The following is an 18398-nucleotide window of genomic DNA, read 5'->3' as shown; positions in this document are numbered from 1 at the left end:
GTAGCTGCTGCTATGACTGAAACGTTACTTCCTTCTCGGAAACTTTCGATCAGTCAGACTGCAGCCTACTGGCAGTCGAGCTACTGGGAAAAATCCCGAGGAAATGCAAGATAATCGCGATCAAAAACTCTTAAACGCTTCATATTTCAACACGTCCCGTAGAGTTGGCAAGAGTCGCTACGACAGTAAGCACTGTGTGTCAAGGATTACAGGAAGCTGACAGCAGAACTGATCCTGATTCTCCCAATATCTATAAGTCTTGAAGCTTGGCCTTCAAAACTCTTTAGAAGTTGGCTAACTTTTGATCAAAGTGAAAAATCACTATCGACGTACTTCATGGTAGTTTTCATATCCTTGTCCCTCTTCATTAAGAAGACTGTAGTCTCAAACTTCAGCTAGTGGAGAGTTCAAAACTGTTGTAAGTTCAAGCATTTGGACAGATTGATTTAGAGCGATTTGTGCTTCTTGGCAAGGAGTCAGTTTAGTTTACGTCAAGAGTACCAACTTTTGTCAGCGAGATAGTGCATAAAATATACTTATGCTGGTATAATAACAAGAGATGTCACAGAGAAAACTGCAGCAGGATATTGATAAGCTGCTTAAGAAAGTTAAAGAAGGACTTATTGAGTTCGAAGAAGTTTATGACAAGTTTCAATCAACCGACCCTGAAAACTCGTCTCATAGGGAAAAGCTGGAGTCAGACCTTAAAAGAGAAATCAAGAAGCTTCAGAAGCATCGCGATCAAATAAAGACCTGGTTGAGCAAAGAGGATGTGAAGGACAAGCAGGATGCGTTGAAGGAAAACAGACGGGCGATTGAGAATGGGATGGAAAGATTCAAATCTGTGGAGAAACTGATGAAGACGAAACAGTTTTCCACAGAAGCATTGACGAACCCGGATATCATCAAAGATCCGCGTGAATTGAAGAAGAGGGACCAGTTCGTTTTCATTCAGGATTGCCTAGACGAGTTGCAGAGACAGCTTGAAAGTTATGAAGCTCAGGACCAGCATGAGCAGGTTGAGAGACATGAATTTCATATTCACAATCTGGAGAACGTCTTGAAGCTTCTGCAGAACAATGAAATGGAACCGGAAACTGTGGAAGAGTATCAGGACGACATAAAGTATTACATCGAGAACAACGATGAGCCGGATTTCATAGAGTACGATACGCTCTATGAAGATATGGGGTGCGAGAGCAAGCCTAACCAGGAGGATAACAAGGAGGTATCGTCATCGATTGCCATTTCATCGTCCGCAACCGCCGCTGGCACTGTAGCCACCACGATATCCACTATTCCTACCACCGGAAACAACAACGCTTCATTGAAGCAAGTTAAGAAGACAGAGCGTTCTCCAAAAAAGAAAGCACAGCATCAGGGAGTGACATCCACCGCCAGCACTCCAACACGAGGAACACCGGTTCCAGTCAGCCCGCAGTCACCCAGTCCCGAAAGTGCTGGATTATCACATCCCAATAACGGCACGAGCAATTCCACTAAGAAAAGCGAGACGGACTGTGCACAATCCAGGGAAGAACTTCCATTTCCGCCAGATAAATCCGAGCAGATCAGTCAGCAAATTGAGCGCGATATCAAAGATAACGATGCTTTCAAAAACCCGCTGTTCGGCGAAGGTTTAAAGTACTGGCTCAATTCTAAGAGGCCGCTAATGCAGCCATATAATGATATGCCAGAGCGGATGGTATCGCAATTGGAGTCATCTTTGCTGAACTGCCCTGATTCATTAGACGCAGATTCGCCGCATTTTTATAGAAAGCCTCTTTCCTTGCCGCATCCGACTTCAATTTTCTTTCCTAATGAGCCCATCAGGTTTGTGTATCCCAACGATAATGGTCCATTCCACGCTCAGAATCAGTCAGAAGAGCAATTACAGAATAGCAAGAATGGAGAGAGCGATCAGTCAGGTCAGAGTCACAGTTGGAAGACTGAACAAAACTCAGGCGAGGATATATATTCCAGGACGTCCTTGGCCAAAATATTTACCAAATTCGACCTTGATACGCTATTTTTCATCTTCTATCATTACCAGGGAACTTATGACCAGTTCCTGGCCGCAAGGGAACTGTCGAAGAATCGAAAGTGGAGATTCAGTAAGAAAGACCGCTGTTGGTACTATAAAGAAGTAGAAAAGCTCCCTCCAGGACTACCCCAGTCAGAGGAAGAGTCCTGGAGGTATTTCGATTACCAGGGAAGCTGGTTAGCAAGGCGTTGTAACAATGATATGGTCCCCAAGGAAGAAGATTTCGAAAAGATCTTCTAGAAAAGCCTATCTATCACTCATTATACACTACGTATATGAATAATTTCATTCTAATGATCTTAATGTTCAATGGCGTACTGCTCTCGGCTCACAGTTCCTTTTCCAGGAATTGCTCGCTGAAGTATGAGATCTGCTTAAAGTTATATTCAAATCCATCATCACCGCCGTAGTAAGGATCATCCACTATCTTTCTGAATTTGCCGTTGGTATTCCATTCACCAAACAGATGTACACTGGCCTTCGAATTCTTTGGTTTCAATCTCTGTAAATTCCTCAGATTCGATTCATCCATACATATAATGTAATCAAACTTATCAAAGTGGGAGCCACGAATCTGTTGTGCTTTGTGGTTTATAAAGACCTTATGTGACCGGCAGCAAGCAGCACTACGAGGATCTGGGTCTGAACCAACGTGCCAACCTCCAGTACCGAAGGAATCAATAACATCGAAGCGATCTTGCAAACCTTTCTGAGTAACAACATGCTTAAAGACCGCTTCAGCCATAGGTGAGCGGCATATGTTACCCAAGCATACGAAAGCCAGAGAGATTTTGGGTTCAGAATCAACTGTCATTATTGTTAGAGAGTTATTTTGTATTTATCGTATTTATTGGAATCTTAGATTTATTGTTAAGTAGAGCAACCTGGCCTTTTAGAAACTATTCGGATCTGAACAAGTTACAAAAGCAAAGTTACAAGTATGCTTAAATAGCAAAGTCATTCTGATATAACTTACTTAAATGGAGTAGTCTATATCGACCTCCGAGACACTTTCTATCAAATATAATTCATTATAGCATAGGAATATTTTCTCAGCTTCTTAGAAAGCAGTTCTCAATGGGGAGTCGACTTCCCTGCCCTTGTAGAAGGCAATGGTCTTCTCAGCTCTGGAAGCAACACCTTCTGGAACGAAATCTAACATCTTGAAAACGTCAGCGGCCTTACCGGAAGCACCAAATCTGTTTAGACCAAAGGATTGATGAGCGTATTTGGACCAGCCAGCAGTACTTAGGACTTCGACAGAGAGAATTGGGATACGGTCAGGGAGAACAGACAACTTGTATTCCTCAGATTGCTTGTCGAAAGTCAAAGTATCAGGTAAGGACACGATACGGGCATTAACGTGCTTGTCCTTCAAGATCTTGGCAGCTTCAACACACAAAGAGACCTCAGAACCAGTGGCCACAAGAACGATATCTGGGTTGGCAACATCCTGTAGAACATAACCACCCTTCAAGGCCTTCTCAACACTAGAACCCTCAAGCTGTGGCAAGTTTTGTCTGGAAAGAGCGATGATGTGTGGCGTGTGTTTAGATTCCAAAGCGCTCTTGTAAGCAGCAGAAACTTCATTACCGTCAGCTGGTCTCCAGACACCCAAGTTTGGGATAGCTCTGAAATGAGCCAAAGTTTCGATAGGCTGGTGGGTTGGACCGTCTTCACCCAAACCGATGGAGTCGTGAGTGGCAACCCAGATAACTGGGTGACCAGAGAGAGCGGCCAATCTAACGGCACCAGCAGCGTAAGAAACAAAGTTCAAAAAGGTACCACCAAATGGCTTGTAGTTAGCACCAAAAGCGGAGATACCGTTCATGATGGCACCCATACCGTGCTCTCTGATACCATATCTGATGTATCTACCAGAGTAGTCACCCAAACCGGAAGAAGGAGGTTGGAAATCAACGGCCTCCTTCCATCTGGTCAAGTTAGATGGGGTCAAATCAGCGGAACCACCGATCAATTCTGGCAATTCAGCGTAGATGTTTTCCAAAGTGATTTCTGACAATTTTCTGGTGGCGATAGCGCCGTCCTTTGGAGCGTAGGTTGGTAGCTTAGAACACCAGTTTTCTGGCAACTTACCGCTCAATCTTCTAGCCAAATCTTGACCCAACTGTTGATGCTTTTGTTGGTACTCCTCGAAGAGTTTGTCCCACTGAGCGTTCAACTTGGCACCTGGTTCAGCGACGTTCTTTTGGTAGAAGTCGTACACCTCCTGTGGGACAACAAAGGACTGCTCAGGGTCGAAACCGAACTTCTTCTTCAATTGCTTAACATCGTCAGCCTTCAATGGCGCTCCGTGAACGGCGTGCGAACCGGCGTGCAGAGAACCGAAGCCGATAACTGTGCTCATCTTGATCAAAGTGGGCTTGTCCTTGGATTGTTGTGCCTTTTCGATAGCCTTGGAGATGGCGTCCAAGTCCTCGTTACCGTTTTCAACGGTCAGAACTTCCCAACCGTAAGCCTCGTATCTCTTCAACACGTCTTCAGTGAACGACACATCAGTGTCACCATCAATGGTGATCTTGTTGTCATCGTAGATGGCAATCAGGTTACCCAATTGCAAGTGACCGGCCAAAGAACAGGCTTCAGAGGACACACCTTCTTGCAAACAACCGTCACCCAAGAACGAGTAGGTGTAGGAGTCAGAAAGGGTGAAACCCGGCTTGTTGTAAGTAGCGGCCAAATTAGCCTGAGCGATGGCCATACCAACTGCGTTCGAGATACCCTGACCCAAAGGACCTGTCGTGACCTCGACACCGGGCAACTCGAACTCTGGGTGGCCTGGAGTCTTCGAGTTCAACTGTCTGAACTGCTTCAGGTCCTCAATCGAGAAATCGTAGCCAGTCAGGTGCAACATAGAGTACAACAAAGCACACGCATGACCGTTGGACAACACAAATCTATCTCTGTTGATCCAATCTGGGTTCTTTGGGTTCATACGCATGTGTCTCAGCAAAACGTGAGCTGCTGGTGCCATCCCCAATGGCGCACCCGGGTGACCAGAGTTCGCCTTGGACACGGCATCCACTGCCAACAATCTGATGGTAGAGATAGCTAGCCTGTCAATGTCGGTGTATTCAACCATCGTTACTATATTTCTGGCTTCAAACGATTGCTTGATGCTGTGAGGATCAAACAAGAGACAATTCCTCTAAAGGATTATAAGTCGTAACGAAACCTCTTTTCAGAAGGAAACCGTTCGAGCCCCCCATTTCGCAACAAAAGTCAATAAGTTGTGTTATATATATCCGAGAATGGTGATCCGTGCCTGAGTAAGCGGCGCGGTTTCGCTCACCTCGACCTCAGCACCAGTCAGCTCTTTGTCATACAGAATTGGGCCACTGATTGTTCGTACCACGCACGCTCCCCACTGACCACGGCGTGCATAAGAAATGTCAGACGCTACGACAGCAACGATCCAATCCGACGGCTGCAGAAACAGCGACGATAAGCCAGCTTGAGCAGCTTGTTGGGTAAATTTTTCACTTTGCAAAAGAAACGAGCCGTTCATAGTATTCTTTTTTTCACGTTGGGTTTCCCTGTCGTTCAGAGTGACCACGGGACGCTAGCCGATGTAGATTGGTTTATTATGGTATCTGGTACTTGTCTTCGAAGGGTGAAGAGGCGTGGCTCGCGGTGGGCGATGATCTCTTGGTGTCGCCGATGGCGACATCGAGGATGAAACTGCCGTTGTCGTCGTCTTCCGAACTTGCTTGTTCCGGGCGCTGGCTGTCGGCGTTTGTAGTGTGGTCTTGACTCGGTTTCTCCGGTATTTCTTCTTCCTGTATTTGGACCAGTTTTGGTCTGGCTCTGATGGCTGTTGTCAGGTTGTCTTGCGAGCGGTTGCGTTGGGGTTCCTTCTTGGTGTCGTGGTCCGCTTGCTCCTCTTCGTCTTCGATGCCGCCTAGGATGGACGAGCCGAGAGTGATGTGGGACCTCATGTCGCCGGCAGTGTTCAGATTGGAGGTGTTCAGGCCGCGGAACAGGCGGGAGGCTCGCGAGCCTCCCGCGCCGCCGCTGGTGACGCCGGGGATGTACGCAATGGGCAGAATGTTGGACGCCCTGGTCTGCACTGTCACGGTGCTGTGCCTGTCGGAGTGATCTGCTCCCGGTGGGCCCTTCGCAGCGAAGGTTTCGCGGTCCACCGCGTGCGGGTGATGCGAGCGACGTCTGTTTTCGCTCAGCAGGTCCTCTTCTTCGCTCTCGCTGTCTGTGAAGTCGTCAGCATCGCCCATCTCGTTGTCATCCATGAAGTACGAGCCGGTGCCGGCCTTGGCGGCCTCCGCTCTCTCGCGGAGTGCCTTTTTCCAATATCTGTGGTACAGAAAGAATAGCAGCAACGCTGCCAGCACCACAACGCCCCCGACAACGCCCCCAACAACACCACCGACCACTTTCCCGTTCGCGCCACCGGACTGGTTCCCGGAGCCGTTCAGACTGCTGGTCGACGACCCGTTCTTCTTGACACAGCGAGTAGTAGAGCACTCCGAACACGTCTGTTCGGTCTGAAGACAGTACTCATCGCTAGCACACTGCGGACATGGCGGGGGAGTCCCGCACTCCACACAACTCGACGTACTCGAATCGGCAAGGACCAGCCCGGTCGAGCTCACCACAGAATACGAAGTCCCGTCACCGCTGCTCGATATACTAGCCACACTCATGCTGCCTGTCTCACAGCACAACGCATCGGATCTAACCGTTAGATCTGGCTACGCGTATCTTTTATCCGATCCAAGCCATGTACGAGTTACCCGCCGCGCATCGCGAAACTCCCTATACTTGGTCCATCTGTTTCAGATCAACAATTCACACGCCTGTGTGGTACCGCAGACCATGGGTTTCGGTCTGAGTGCGGAGCCATGGGCTGAGAACGACCTTCCCAGCGGCAGGGACGAGATCCTGAACGGGGGCCTCCAGATGGCGAGCGACGTGCTGAAGAACTGGAAAAGGGGCAAACTGTACAAGTTCAAGAACCCTAACGGCGAGGACTTCCAGGTCCAGACGTTCCACACATACCACGGGTCCGAGTACTGGCTGAGCCGCCAGTCCAAACACACGATCGACGAAGCGCTGTACGAGAAAATGGTGTACTACCTCAACGGCAGCGAGAGAACCAAGACGGGGGAATGGGCCATGCCCGACAGAACGCGGCGGTCCAGACTGGAAAAAGAGTACATCGAAGTGCTGAGCGACTGCGAGATCCTGAAGGTCACCGACTCCGGCTGGGCGCTCGTCAATCTCGAGTACAATCTCGGGAAACCGCTCTCGATACGAGACTTCAACGAGTGGGTGTACCCGATCGCACCGTATGTCGACGAGACAGGCCGCGAAGTCTCATTGATAGTCTCCTTAAATGCGCAAGTACCGATGAAGCAAAGCTCGGTCGAGAAAAACCACACCGCGGCGTACTACGCCAGCGTCGAGCGGCTCGCCTACGACCGCGACACCGGTGAGCTGGAATGGCTCATGTGTACCACCAGCGACGCTGGCGGCAATGTACCCAAATGGATGCAGAACGCGACCATCGCCAAGACAGTCGCCAAGGACGTCCCCTACCTGTTCAATTTCTTAAACACTAAACAAACCTAAACAAGCTTATGTAGAAGATGGGGCCCCGGCCGAGGAACACGTGCATTTCCCAGTGGCACAACCGCAGCTGGCATGGTCCTTCTCCCTGCACTGGCAGCTCGACCCGCACTTGCACGTAGCGGCACACGTCTCTGAACTCATAACAACCAAATCAACAAACATCCTGCAACGCTCTCCTACAGCCTCATCTCACCTTTCGATCCGACACAATCCAACCTGCCCTTATATATCCTATGTTCCCCTAACAAGCGCCCTTTTTCGCAGCGCGAGCCCTGCCAAGAGACTCTTCAAAGCAAGCTACACCGAAGAGCCAAGAGCAAACCGCAAAATGCTGAAAAGAAACCAACTGTGGAAGGTGGTGCTGCTCTTGCTCACGCTGGTCACCGCGGTGACATGTGTGAGAAACTACCACGACAGGATCACCGACGCTGCCGACAACAAGCCCTCCCCGGGCGGCGATCATGAAGAAGCTGACCTGTTCTGCGCCGTTATGAACCCAACCACTGGCACTTTTATTGACCTCTCGCAACTGTCGTCTACGCCAAACAATCCGCGCGGCAGCCGCGGCAGCGGCCAGCACAGCGACCCGTCCAAGACCCGCTGGCTCGTCTCGGGCTGGGGGTACTACACGAACTTCACGCTCGGCGTTTGTTCGAGCCCCGTAACCGCCGACCAAGAGCCGGAGCTGCACAACACGACGGGCGCGTACTACGTCGATCCGCGCTCGCAGAAGCTGGTGTCGATCGGTGACTTCGCGACCCACCCCACGCTGTCGCGCGCCAAGAAGCTTACGCTGCAGTACGACAATGGCGCCCTGTGTCCGAACGGCGTGGACCGCAAGTCCACGGTGCTAAGCTTTATGTGCGACCGCGACGTCGCCTCTAACGCGCAGATCACCTTTGTCGCCAGCGTGCACGACTGTGCGTACTTCTTTGAGGTGCGCAGCGTGCACGCGTGCCCCACCTCGGCGCGGTCGAACGAGGTGAACGTACTGGGGATCTTTGTGGGGATCTTTGCGGTGTTCTTCCTGGTCGAGTTCGGCGGGCGGCGCTGGCTGTACGGGAAGGTCAAGACGCACTTCCATTCCGGCGGGAGCGGCTGATTGCGCCGCTGACGGGCGGCCGTGTTTCTCGGGCAACGGGTCCGATCAGCCTCAACGGGGCGGGCCGCGAGGCGTTTCTCAGGGACATGGAGCGGCAGAACGAACTGCTCGACGCGCTCGAAGTCTCGGAGGGCGACGACGCGTCGCAGTCGCTCGGCACGGCGCCGCTGCGAGTGTGACTGTTCGACGATATGAAACACCCAACCCCCCAGACACGGCACCCGGTACGCCCGATGTCGCGAAATGGAGAAAATTAAAACGGGTTCGGAACAGAGGGCACGCACGCACGCACCGCGTGGCGCGCGTTCCACGAGATTCTCAGCCGAATCTGTGACGCGCGGGATGTGCAGCAGCCGGACACCGCATAGCAGGCGCTTTGCTTTTTCCAGCACGCAGTGAAAAATTTTCTGTGCGAGCGGCCGCTCACAGCGAGAAATTTGGCGGTCGTCTTGAGAGACAAAAATCATATAAGAGAGATGGAAAAATCTGCATTTTTGATCCTTCTCTGTAGTTTTCAAGTATATATTTGCAAATATTTCTCTCATAATTGTTTTCTTGCCCTTTTCTTTCCACTCTTTTTCTATAGATTTTCTTTGTTGGAAAGTACAGAAACACAGCCAACTGCTATATCAATTCAAAGATGGGTAAGGAGAAGTCTCACGTTAACGTTGTCGTCATTGGTCACGTCGATTCTGGTAAGTCTACTACCACCGGTCACTTGATCTACAAGTGTGGTGGTATCGACAAGAGAACCATCGAAAAGTTCGAGAAGGAAGCCGCTGAATTGGGTAAGGGTTCTTTCAAGTACGCTTGGGTGTTGGACAAATTGAAGGCTGAGAGAGAAAGAGGTATCACCATCGATATCGCTTTGTGGAAGTTCGAAACTCCAAAGTACCAAGTCACCGTTATCGATGCCCCAGGTCACAGAGATTTCATCAAGAACATGATCACTGGTACTTCTCAAGCTGACTGTGCTATCTTGATCATTGCTGGTGGTGTCGGTGAATTCGAAGCCGGTATCTCCAAGGACGGTCAAACCAGAGAGCACGCTTTGTTGGCTTTCACCTTGGGTGTCAGACAATTGATTGTTGCTGTCAACAAGATGGACTCCGTCAAGTGGGACGAGTCCAGATTCCAAGAAATCGTCAAGGAGACCTCCAACTTCATCAAGAAGGTCGGTTACAACCCAAAGACCGTTCCATTCGTTCCAATCTCTGGTTGGAACGGTGACAACATGATTGAAGCCACCACCAACGCTCCATGGTACAAGGGTTGGGAGAAGGAGACCAAGGCCGGTGTCGTCAAGGGTAAGACCTTGTTGGAAGCCATTGACGCCATTGAGCCACCAGCCAGACCAACTGACAAGCCATTGAGATTGCCATTGCAAGATGTCTACAAGATCGGTGGTATTGGTACTGTGCCAGTCGGTAGAGTCGAAACCGGTGTCATCAAGCCAGGTATGGTTGTCACTTTTGCCCCAGCCGGTGTCACCACTGAAGTCAAGTCCGTTGAAATGCACCACGAACAATTGGAAGAAGGTTTGCCAGGTGACAACGTTGGTTTCAACGTCAAGAACGTCTCCGTTAAGGAAATTAGAAGAGGTAACGTCTGTGGTGACTCCAAGAACGACCCACCAAAGGCTACTGAATCTTTCAACGCTACCGTTATCGTCTTGAACCACCCAGGTCAAATCTCTGCTGGTTACTCTCCAGTCTTGGATTGTCACACTGCTCACATTGCTTGTAGATTCGACGAATTGTTGGAGAAGAACGACAGAAGATCTGGTAAGAAGTTGGAAGACTCTCCAAAGTTCATCAAGTCTGGTGACGCTGCTTTGGTCAAGTTCGTTCCATCTAAGCCAATGTGTGTTGAAGCTTTCTCTGACTACCCACCATTGGGTAGATTCGCCGTCAGAGACATGAGACAAACCGTCGCTGTCGGTGTCATCAAGTCCGTTGTCAAGACCGACAAGGCTGGTAAGGTTACCAAGGCTGCTCAAAAGGCTGCTAAGAAATAAGCTGATTGAAGTTTCTCTAAAACTTTTGTCATTTATCTATTAGTTAATTTATAGTCCTTGTCCTTATTTAGTGTGGTTATATCAAGATTTTACTATTTCAAACAAGAAGCCGTTTTGCAAGTTTACTCACAGTAGGAACACCAAGTATGGTGGAATACAACTGTCTCTACCTGAAGAATTTACCACGTCGTCCACGCAGCAATGCTAATTTCACCAGGCTACTATTGAATCACATAAACCCTCACAACAAGTTCGCTATCGATCCATCGTTACCTCTTCCTGCAAATGAAACCTTTGGTAACGGCCCACTACGACTCTTGGACGAAACACTGGGCATTATACAGATCTCGAGGTCCGTTCGATTGGAGAACCAGTGTTTTATCACTTTCATAGACCACGAGTCTGCCAATAGCTTTAAATCCAGGTTTGAGCATGACTGGAAAGTGAAGGGACGCCTAATCGAAGTACAGTTTGCCACCAAGAACTCACTCATGGGGCTGGCGGTAACCGATCAGGATCTGCTGCACCATGTATTGAAGAAGCGGCAGATGCAGCGCAGGATCGATTCAAATGAAGATCTAAAGGAAAGCCGTCGGTTGCAGAGGAGACTGAGAAGATTGAGATGTAAGCTGCGAAAGAAGGGACTCTCCGCTGAGGAGATCGGCAAAGTCACCGAAACCGTGAAGGATCAGAGACCGCAGGTTTCGGAACCGAGGAAGAAACAAACGGGCGAAAAGCCTGTTGTACTGAGAGAGAATCCACCCAACAAGGTCCTATTGGTGCAGAACCTGCCGCGCGACACCACGGTGAGCGCAATCACCGAGCTATTTCGGTCGGCAGCACTCCTCGAGGTTAGACTCGTCGCGGTACGGAGGTTGGCCTTCGTCGAGTACGAATCCATCGAGGCCGCTGCCGCGACGAGAGACAAGCTTGGTGCCAGCCATAGCTGGAACGGTCATCAAATAAATATAGAGTTTGCCAAATAGCCTATGTACACGAATTCTCCACTTTTACTTACCGAATACGACTGTCCTGAATGCACTCATAAATGTCTCCTTCTTTTTGCCCTCTATTTCGTCAAGGATCCTTTGGTAATACTGCGGATTGCCGGCAGGTTTGTACAATTTGTCGCCCACATCATAGTAATTCTTGTATTTGTTACTCGTCAAAGAGTTGAGTGCTTTTATCTGTTCTTCGATACTTTGAAGGCTCAATTCATCGTCAGGCAATGCTGCCTGCATCTTCTTTAACAAATCCTTCTGCAAACCTAACGGGCCAGAAGTCCGGTTGATAATATCCTTGATTTCTTCGATGGAAGCCTTCTTATTATTACCAGAACCGCCATCAACTGACAGACCAGCTACTCTCTTAAACCTTTCGATTTGCGAGTCCTTGAAGGAAACTATATGTCTTATACGTTGTGCTGGGAACCTTTCCAACACAGAGACTAACTGTTTAGCGGCGTCTCTGACGGCTTGAGATGAAGACATCACTGAAACACTGGCTCTAGACTGATTGGTCGTACTGCTCTGCCGTTAAGTTAACAACTAGCGTCGGTCAATTTTTTACTACCGGCTTGACAGTAATGGAAGACACTTACTGGAAAAAGGCCTACAACAAGCTAGATCTAAGAATGATAGACTTTAGAGATGGTCTAGTAATTACATCGATTTTTGCTACATAGTTCTTATTTAATCCTCTTGAGAAAACAGCATGCTTCACATAGAGAAAGTCCTGTTCCGAAGAAAGCCAAGAGTACCTAGTTAGTTCGGTGTCGGCATCGCTTGCATGCTGCAGCACGTTGGCATCATGCCTCGATCATTGTAAGAACCGATTTCTATGCATCATTCATCAATATACATATCATAAGTAGATATACATGCAAAAAAGATGTGATAAGGGCGATTAGCTCAACCCGCGTTCACGTTCTAACCGTACTTTCATCTTTGCGTACCAAGCGCTCAAAGTCTCACCTGGCTTATTCAGAACTACAATGATTGCAGTCATGTTGTCGAACCCAACGCCAGTATTGCTGTTTGCCTGTGCAATTCCATGGTCAAGCAATTTTGTCACTATGCCCTCCAAATTAACACCCAGAGTCAAATGATACTTGATAAATTGTACCAACTGTTTGTTGCTGTAGATGTCCCATATGCCGTCACAACCCAGCACCAGGAACTCGTCCTTGGAATAATTGATCTTGTGCATCAGAACGTCAGGCTCCACGGTTACCTGCGACTCTTGTGGAGGTATACCTGTGCTGTGATGTGATTTCGGTGACTTGCGGGTATACGAAACGGCTCTCTTAAATTGGAAGTCACTGAACGCCCTGCTCAGTGCTAACACTCCCCCGACTCTGCCTAAGGACACGGTACCGCCGTTGTCGTTGATACGCAACAGCTCACCGATATGTTGAGGTTTATGATCGAATGACATGGTTTTGATGCCCAGCGCCTTGGACGAGAGAATGCAACGAGAATCACCGCAGTTGGCCACATAAAGGCTCTCCTGATTGATTATTATCGCGACCACCGCTGTGGATCCGCACGAACTGTTCGAAAAATGTTTGTAAAGCTCTTGATCCTGCAGAAAGAAAGCATCTTTCAGCACCTGGCTAATTAAACCAACCAAAGTTCGGAACCCTCGCTTCGCTGTTGGCGGACTGATACCGCTATCGCCATCCTCGACAGATGCGTCCACAGCTTCACTCAGCAGTGCCCCGTACTGATGATGCTCAAAGGAGTATGCTATCCACTTGGCGATCCCGTTCTTGGAGCTTTTCTGGTGAGCACCGCTAAGGAAACTGGAGCATTCATCACCGCCGTGGCCATCAAACAACGCAAATACGCTCAACTTCAATAGCTCGGATTTTCCCTCAAAAGGATTATAAAACGTCACAACCAGCGACTTGTCTTCGTTCAGTACTAAATGAGCATCCTCTTGAGTCAATCTGTAACCTTGCATAGATCCTACGCAATTGTAATAACGAGGTATACCGACTTGATCGTTTTTATGACCAGATCCCGATGAATGTCCATGACTACTATTCTTATAATCGTTATATTCTATCTCCTTTTCAGTCAGCGGATGGGAAAGAAGTTGTCCCATGCTTATGCCCCTAGGACCTGCTGCCGTAAGGTTGATTCTATGAAATTATAGTTGCGTGCCAACCTCGGGATTTGGGATTCGAGTGATGGGATTCATAGAGCGCGAAGAAATCAGTTGGTCTTGATCTTACATCGTTAATTTTAACTACCTCTACTACTTTGGTTTCGCCAAGGAGGTGACGGAACGAGAAGACCTTCAATGTGCTATTGAACGAAAACTCATATCGAATACACAAGACGTAGTCTATATCATTCTCTATTTAGGCGGGATATCCTATGACTGATCCTACTCGGCGTTGTCCGAGGTGCTGAACAGCTCGTGGACGAAGTTTTCACCCCAGAAGGCGGAGGTGTACTTGGAAATGTACTTGTACAGCTTTTCCCAGTTCGCGTCTCTCTTCTCCTCTGGTAGCGTCAATGCTTCGTTGAGGGCGTCGGAGAGTTCGTCAGTGTTCCAGGGGTTTACTATCAATGCTCCGTTCAGGGACTGAGCAGCACCGGTAAATTCACTTAATATTAAAGAGCCCTTTTTCTCCTCTTGACATGCAATGTATTCGTACGAGACCAAGTTCATACCGTCACGAGTGGAGGAGACTAGACAGACGTCACTCACCGCATACAGAGAAATCAGTTCTTCGAAGGGGACGCTCTTGTGCATGAAATGGATGGGAACGAACTCGACAGTACCAAACTGACCGTTTATTCTGCCCACCAATTCGTTGACGACTGATCTCAGATACTGGTACTCTTCAACATCGCCACGACTTGGCACGGCCACCTGCACGAGCACTACTTTACCGATCCATTCAGGGTGTTCGTTTAGAAACACTTCCAAGGCGTGAAGCTTTTGTGGGACACCTTTGATGTAATCCAGTCTATCGACCCCGACAATGATCTTGCATCCTTTGAAAGTCTCTTTCAGTTTGCTGATCCTTTCCTTAACCTCAGGCTTCCGTAAACCATCTGTGAAGGTTTCGACATCGATACCGATAGGAAAGGCCCCGACGTTCACGAACCTGCCCTGATATTCGACACCATTCGGTAAGGTATTCACGTTCAGGATTCTCTGTACCGCAGAAAGGAAATGCCTGGCGTAATCGTACGTGTGGAACCCGATGAGGTTACAGCTCAAGACACCTTTCAAGATCTCTTGTCTTACCGGTAATATTCTGTAAATTTCGCTTGAGGGGAATGGGGTGTGCAAGAACCATCCAAGCTTGATGTTTTGCAGTTTTGTTTGAGAGATCCTCTCCCTGATCATCTCGGGCAATAGCATCAAATGGTAATCGTGAACCCAAACGACGTCATTGTCGTGTATGTTTTTGAAGATCTCCTCTGCAAACGTCAAATTTGCCTCATTATATGCTAGCCATGCGTTCTCATCAAAGTTGATCTCACCGGGGTGGTAGTGGAACAGAGGCCATAAAATAGAATTGCTGAACCCATTGTAATGCAAATCTGCGATTTCATCGCTCAAAAAGATTGGTATAGCATTGAACTTTTCGAGCAGATCTTTTCTCACCCCCTCCTTCTCGTCATCTGGGATTTCGAGACCAGGCCAACCGTACCATTGGAATGTTGAAGTTTTCTTCAAGCCTTGCAGTGCTGTCACCAGCCCGCCGGACGACATTTTGTACTCATATTCACCAGTTTTTTGGTTCTTGTTGATGGTCACGGGCAACCTGTTCGATACCACAATGATGTTACCGGGGGCAGGCTTATCGCTGTGAGATTCGGTGTTGGTCGTGCGCAATTCTTTTCCCTTCGCTAGTTCAGCCATCTCTTGGTAATCGTCCTTTTCCAGCTCAAAATACGGCTTCGAACCCGAAATCGATCCTCTCAGGCGCTTATATACGGCTTGAGCAATTCCCCCTTCTTCTTTCTCGCAAAAATTCCTAGCTGCGACCGACCAGGCCCCTGCTTCCCCCTTTTCGCATTCACCACGCGACGGTTTTCGATAGTTTTCCAGTAAGTGCAAAGCCAAAATTGCGAATCTGGCAGCATTGGATCGACTCTTGCCACCTAGAAGCCCAGTCATCAGGGTTCTTCGAGCAATAATTTCTGTCCGGCCGTTTTCATCAAAATTTTGCAGATAATTCTTTCCAACATCCTGGAGAGGTCGTTCCTTGTCGAGATCTACCATTTTCTATCCTCAGTCGCCAATGCCTTGTATGCTGTTTACGTTACTGCTATCGCTCTCAAGTATATAGACGATGTGGTAGCCCCTGAGCCAGAAAACAGCAAACGCTTGCTTCCAGCCTCCATAACCAAATGACTGTAACAGACCTGAGACAGAAGCGTACCGACTGATAGATCTTTACGATCCAACCGCAACTGCATCTCCAAGGGAACCTGTTAAGCCCCATGCGAGACGAATAGGCTTCCCGGACACCGAAACGCCCCGGGAGCTCTGGCTTACCGCCTTGGAGGCTTACCGGTAACATCTCTTGCTCATATTTGCATTCCAGATGCTCCTTTCTCTCTTAACGCATATCTGCTGTAATCTCAGATGTTGTTGTTTTGGAACATTTAGCCGCCGAGCCGCACATATATATACTTATATATAGGGCTCGGACGTAAAGAATTTCGCAACAATCTCAAGGCAACTACTGGAAGAGGATCAGACGTTTACAGGGAAGAGAGAATCCGCACCAGAATAACCGAGAGGCAACTGGTACACATCGGCAGTGCTAAACTACCGATTACCACAAGGGGCAGCACTCGTAGGCGGCTCAACTCCAAAACGATTCTGCAACTCGAAAGAGCTTCGCGTACATTCGCGATCGCCGGTTGCAAATCAATGAAATGACAGCCAGACGACTATACGGTTGCGTTAAGCCAACTACTTTTCGGGGCGGCAGCCTTGGGCATTCTAGCTTGCAGGATAATACAGCGGCCTAGAGGATATAGAGCTATCACGACTGCTAGATGGAGCTTGCTGGAAGGAGAGACAGCCATAAGGCTTGAAGTTAAGGCCTGGTGCGGATGAGAGTCATTCAGGACGGCCAATCCGGATAGTGCCAAAGATCTGATGGCCTGCCTTTGAACAGTTCGTTCAGGGACGAGCCAACGCCGTGGAGCATGAATTCCAGCTCTTGAAGCGAGTCTGAGCGCAGTTTTCGTCCAATTCGCTTAGATATATTGTGAAGCATTGGCAAGATCCGATTAGAGCAGCGATTTATCGAGCGGTGCGGTCCAGATGAGATCTTGAGCTGTAATGAATGAAGATCAAAGGTACAAGGATCCTATAGTGTCCCTATTCTGTAAAACAGATGTCAAGGGAAAATTGGACGAAGATGCAATACGATCGTGGATTGCGCAACAGTCACAATCGGACGAAGATATCAAGAATTGCGCGGAAGCGCTTGAGATCTACACAGATCTTTTGAAATTGGAGTTTTACATAGCCAAGTCATGGGACATCAGGACACTCGTTCAGAGTGTAGCGGTTAAATTTGAGCTCGCAGAAACCAATCTGGACTCGAAGGTCGACCAGGACCACGACGATTCCTTCTATAGGGATATTGCATTGAAGTGCATCCATGATTGCGATAAACTGTCGAATGGCCTGCAAAAGAAGCAAAGCAGATTGGATGAGATCCGTAGATATTTATCGTCCAAGAGGGAAACCATTCTAGAAGACTCTTCCACGTTTCTACTGGAACTCTGGTTTACTTGCCGCCAGGAGCTTTGTCTGATGAGAGACAGAGTAGCTGCCGTTTTCATACGATCCAAAGCTTTGATGATCGACCATGAGCTAGAATCTTTCGAACATCGATTGTCGGACACTACTATATTGAGCTCATATAGGTCTTTCATGAAGATACTGATAGAGCAACTGCAGGATTCTGAGATCTCTTCTGACCAATCCCTTTTCAGCGAATGCCTGCAGGTGTTCCTCGATATTGAGGCAATGTACAACGCTCTTAACTTTAATTTGCTTTTGGATGATAATGAGAGCCTTCAAGATTCGTTAATGGTATGCTCGCAATCCGAGACAAACCTCGACAGCAGCTACAATGGACAAGAATCGAGTCGATGGTCTCTACCATCAAGAAATCCGCTCAACGATCATTCAAGGACTTCGTCGCTATCAGGATCTAGTTCTTTTTCCATGATGATGGATCGTACAAACTTAGCCAAGGAGTTGCCATCTTTATTGACAGCTTTCAATAACGCCAAGAAAATGGAACAGGAGATTGAGAGCGTTCGTACCACACCATTGGGAGCTCAGCTACCGCATATCACTTCGCATCATGAGCAGCAATTCACGCCCTCCAACCTTTTCAGATCCAAGCTATACATGATGAATCAGCAACAAGACTGTCTCCGTAGCTTTATCTCTTCAGCTGGCAACTCTCATTCCGTCAACAATGGTAGCGATATCGCTAAAAGCCTCTGCAAGACAGGAAACGGGTCAAGCAGACGTTGACGGAACTTAAGTTAGGCATTATCGTAAATGAAATTGATACTTATCCTGCATATCGTTGATATACCTAAAGTCAAGATTTATTAAAT

At 48.3% G+C, this 18398-nt stretch overlaps 12 protein-coding genes across 12 annotated transcripts; 6 read left to right on the top strand and 6 right to left on the bottom strand.

Annotated features, from left to right (window-relative positions):
• Positions 1-559: 559 nt before the first annotated feature.
• NOT5 (CCR4-NOT core subunit NOT5) lies at positions 560-2284 on the top strand (the record flags this gene model as incomplete). Its single annotated transcript, XM_037282125.1, has 1 exon — positions 560-2284. One exon carries the CDS (start codon positions 560-562, stop codon positions 2282-2284), a length of 1725 nt encoding a protein of 574 aa, XP_037138020.1.
• An 88-nt stretch (positions 2285-2372) lies between these two features.
• LTP1 (tyrosine protein phosphatase LTP1) lies at positions 2373-2858 on the bottom strand (the record flags this gene model as incomplete). Its single annotated transcript, XM_037282124.1, has 1 exon — positions 2373-2858. One exon carries the CDS (start codon positions 2856-2858, stop codon positions 2373-2375), a length of 486 nt encoding a protein of 161 aa, XP_037138019.1.
• A 246-nt stretch (positions 2859-3104) lies between these two features.
• Positions 3105-5147, bottom strand: HG536_0B02060 (transketolase family protein; the record flags this gene model as incomplete). The annotated part of the gene is made up of 1 exon (XM_037282123.1): positions 3105-5147. The coding sequence occupies one exon, from the start codon at positions 5145-5147 to the stop codon at positions 3105-3107; it is 2043 nt and encodes a 680-aa protein (XP_037138018.1).
• A 502-nt stretch (positions 5148-5649) lies between these two features.
• OPY2 (Opy2p) lies at positions 5650-6726 on the bottom strand (the record flags this gene model as incomplete). The annotated part of the gene is made up of 1 exon (XM_037282122.1): positions 5650-6726. The coding sequence occupies one exon, from the start codon at positions 6724-6726 to the stop codon at positions 5650-5652; it is 1077 nt and encodes a 358-aa protein (XP_037138017.1).
• On the top strand, positions 6725-7654 carry HG536_0B02040 (uncharacterized protein; the record flags this gene model as incomplete). Its single annotated transcript, XM_037282121.1, has 1 exon — positions 6725-7654. One exon carries the CDS (start codon positions 6725-6727, stop codon positions 7652-7654), a length of 930 nt encoding a protein of 309 aa, XP_037138016.1.
• A 328-nt stretch (positions 7655-7982) lies between these two features.
• MRL1 (Mrl1p) lies at positions 7983-8756 on the top strand (the record flags this gene model as incomplete). Its single annotated transcript, XM_037282120.1, has 1 exon — positions 7983-8756. The coding sequence occupies one exon, from the start codon at positions 7983-7985 to the stop codon at positions 8754-8756; it is 774 nt and encodes a 257-aa protein (XP_037138015.1).
• A 640-nt stretch (positions 8757-9396) lies between these two features.
• Positions 9397-10773, top strand: TEF2 (translation elongation factor EF-1 alpha; the record flags this gene model as incomplete). Its single annotated transcript, XM_037282119.1, has 1 exon — positions 9397-10773. One exon carries the CDS (start codon positions 9397-9399, stop codon positions 10771-10773), a length of 1377 nt encoding a protein of 458 aa, XP_037138014.1.
• Positions 10774-10919: 146 nt separating this feature from the next.
• MUD1 (Mud1p) lies at positions 10920-11759 on the top strand (the record flags this gene model as incomplete). Its single annotated transcript, XM_037282118.1, has 1 exon — positions 10920-11759. One exon carries the CDS (start codon positions 10920-10922, stop codon positions 11757-11759), a length of 840 nt encoding a protein of 279 aa, XP_037138013.1.
• Positions 11760-11783: 24 nt separating this feature from the next.
• CBP6 (Cbp6p) lies at positions 11784-12263 on the bottom strand (the record flags this gene model as incomplete). Its single annotated transcript, XM_037282117.1, has 1 exon — positions 11784-12263. One exon carries the CDS (start codon positions 12261-12263, stop codon positions 11784-11786), a length of 480 nt encoding a protein of 159 aa, XP_037138012.1.
• A 415-nt stretch (positions 12264-12678) lies between these two features.
• PTC4 (type 2C protein phosphatase PTC4) lies at positions 12679-13881 on the bottom strand (the record flags this gene model as incomplete). Its single annotated transcript, XM_037282116.1, has 1 exon — positions 12679-13881. The coding sequence occupies one exon, from the start codon at positions 13879-13881 to the stop codon at positions 12679-12681; it is 1203 nt and encodes a 400-aa protein (XP_037138011.1).
• Positions 13882-14166: 285 nt separating this feature from the next.
• Positions 14167-16023, bottom strand: TPS1 (alpha,alpha-trehalose-phosphate synthase (UDP-forming) TPS1; the record flags this gene model as incomplete). The annotated part of the gene is made up of 1 exon (XM_037282115.1): positions 14167-16023. One exon carries the CDS (start codon positions 16021-16023, stop codon positions 14167-14169), a length of 1857 nt encoding a protein of 618 aa, XP_037138010.1.
• A 1074-nt stretch (positions 16024-17097) lies between these two features.
• On the top strand, positions 17098-18312 carry MDM36 (Mdm36p; the record flags this gene model as incomplete). The annotated part of the gene is made up of 1 exon (XM_037282114.1): positions 17098-18312. One exon carries the CDS (start codon positions 17098-17100, stop codon positions 18310-18312), a length of 1215 nt encoding a protein of 404 aa, XP_037138009.1.
• Between the last annotated feature and the right edge of the window lie 86 nt (positions 18313-18398).

Source organism: Torulaspora globosa, chromosome 2, assembly GCF_014133895.1.
Source record: "Torulaspora globosa chromosome 2, complete sequence".
NCBI lineage: Eukaryota > Fungi > Ascomycota > Saccharomycetes > Saccharomycetales > Saccharomycetaceae > Torulaspora > Torulaspora globosa.
The sequence above is the reverse complement of the archived record's forward strand: the minus strand, read 5'-3'. Positions and strand labels throughout refer to the sequence as shown.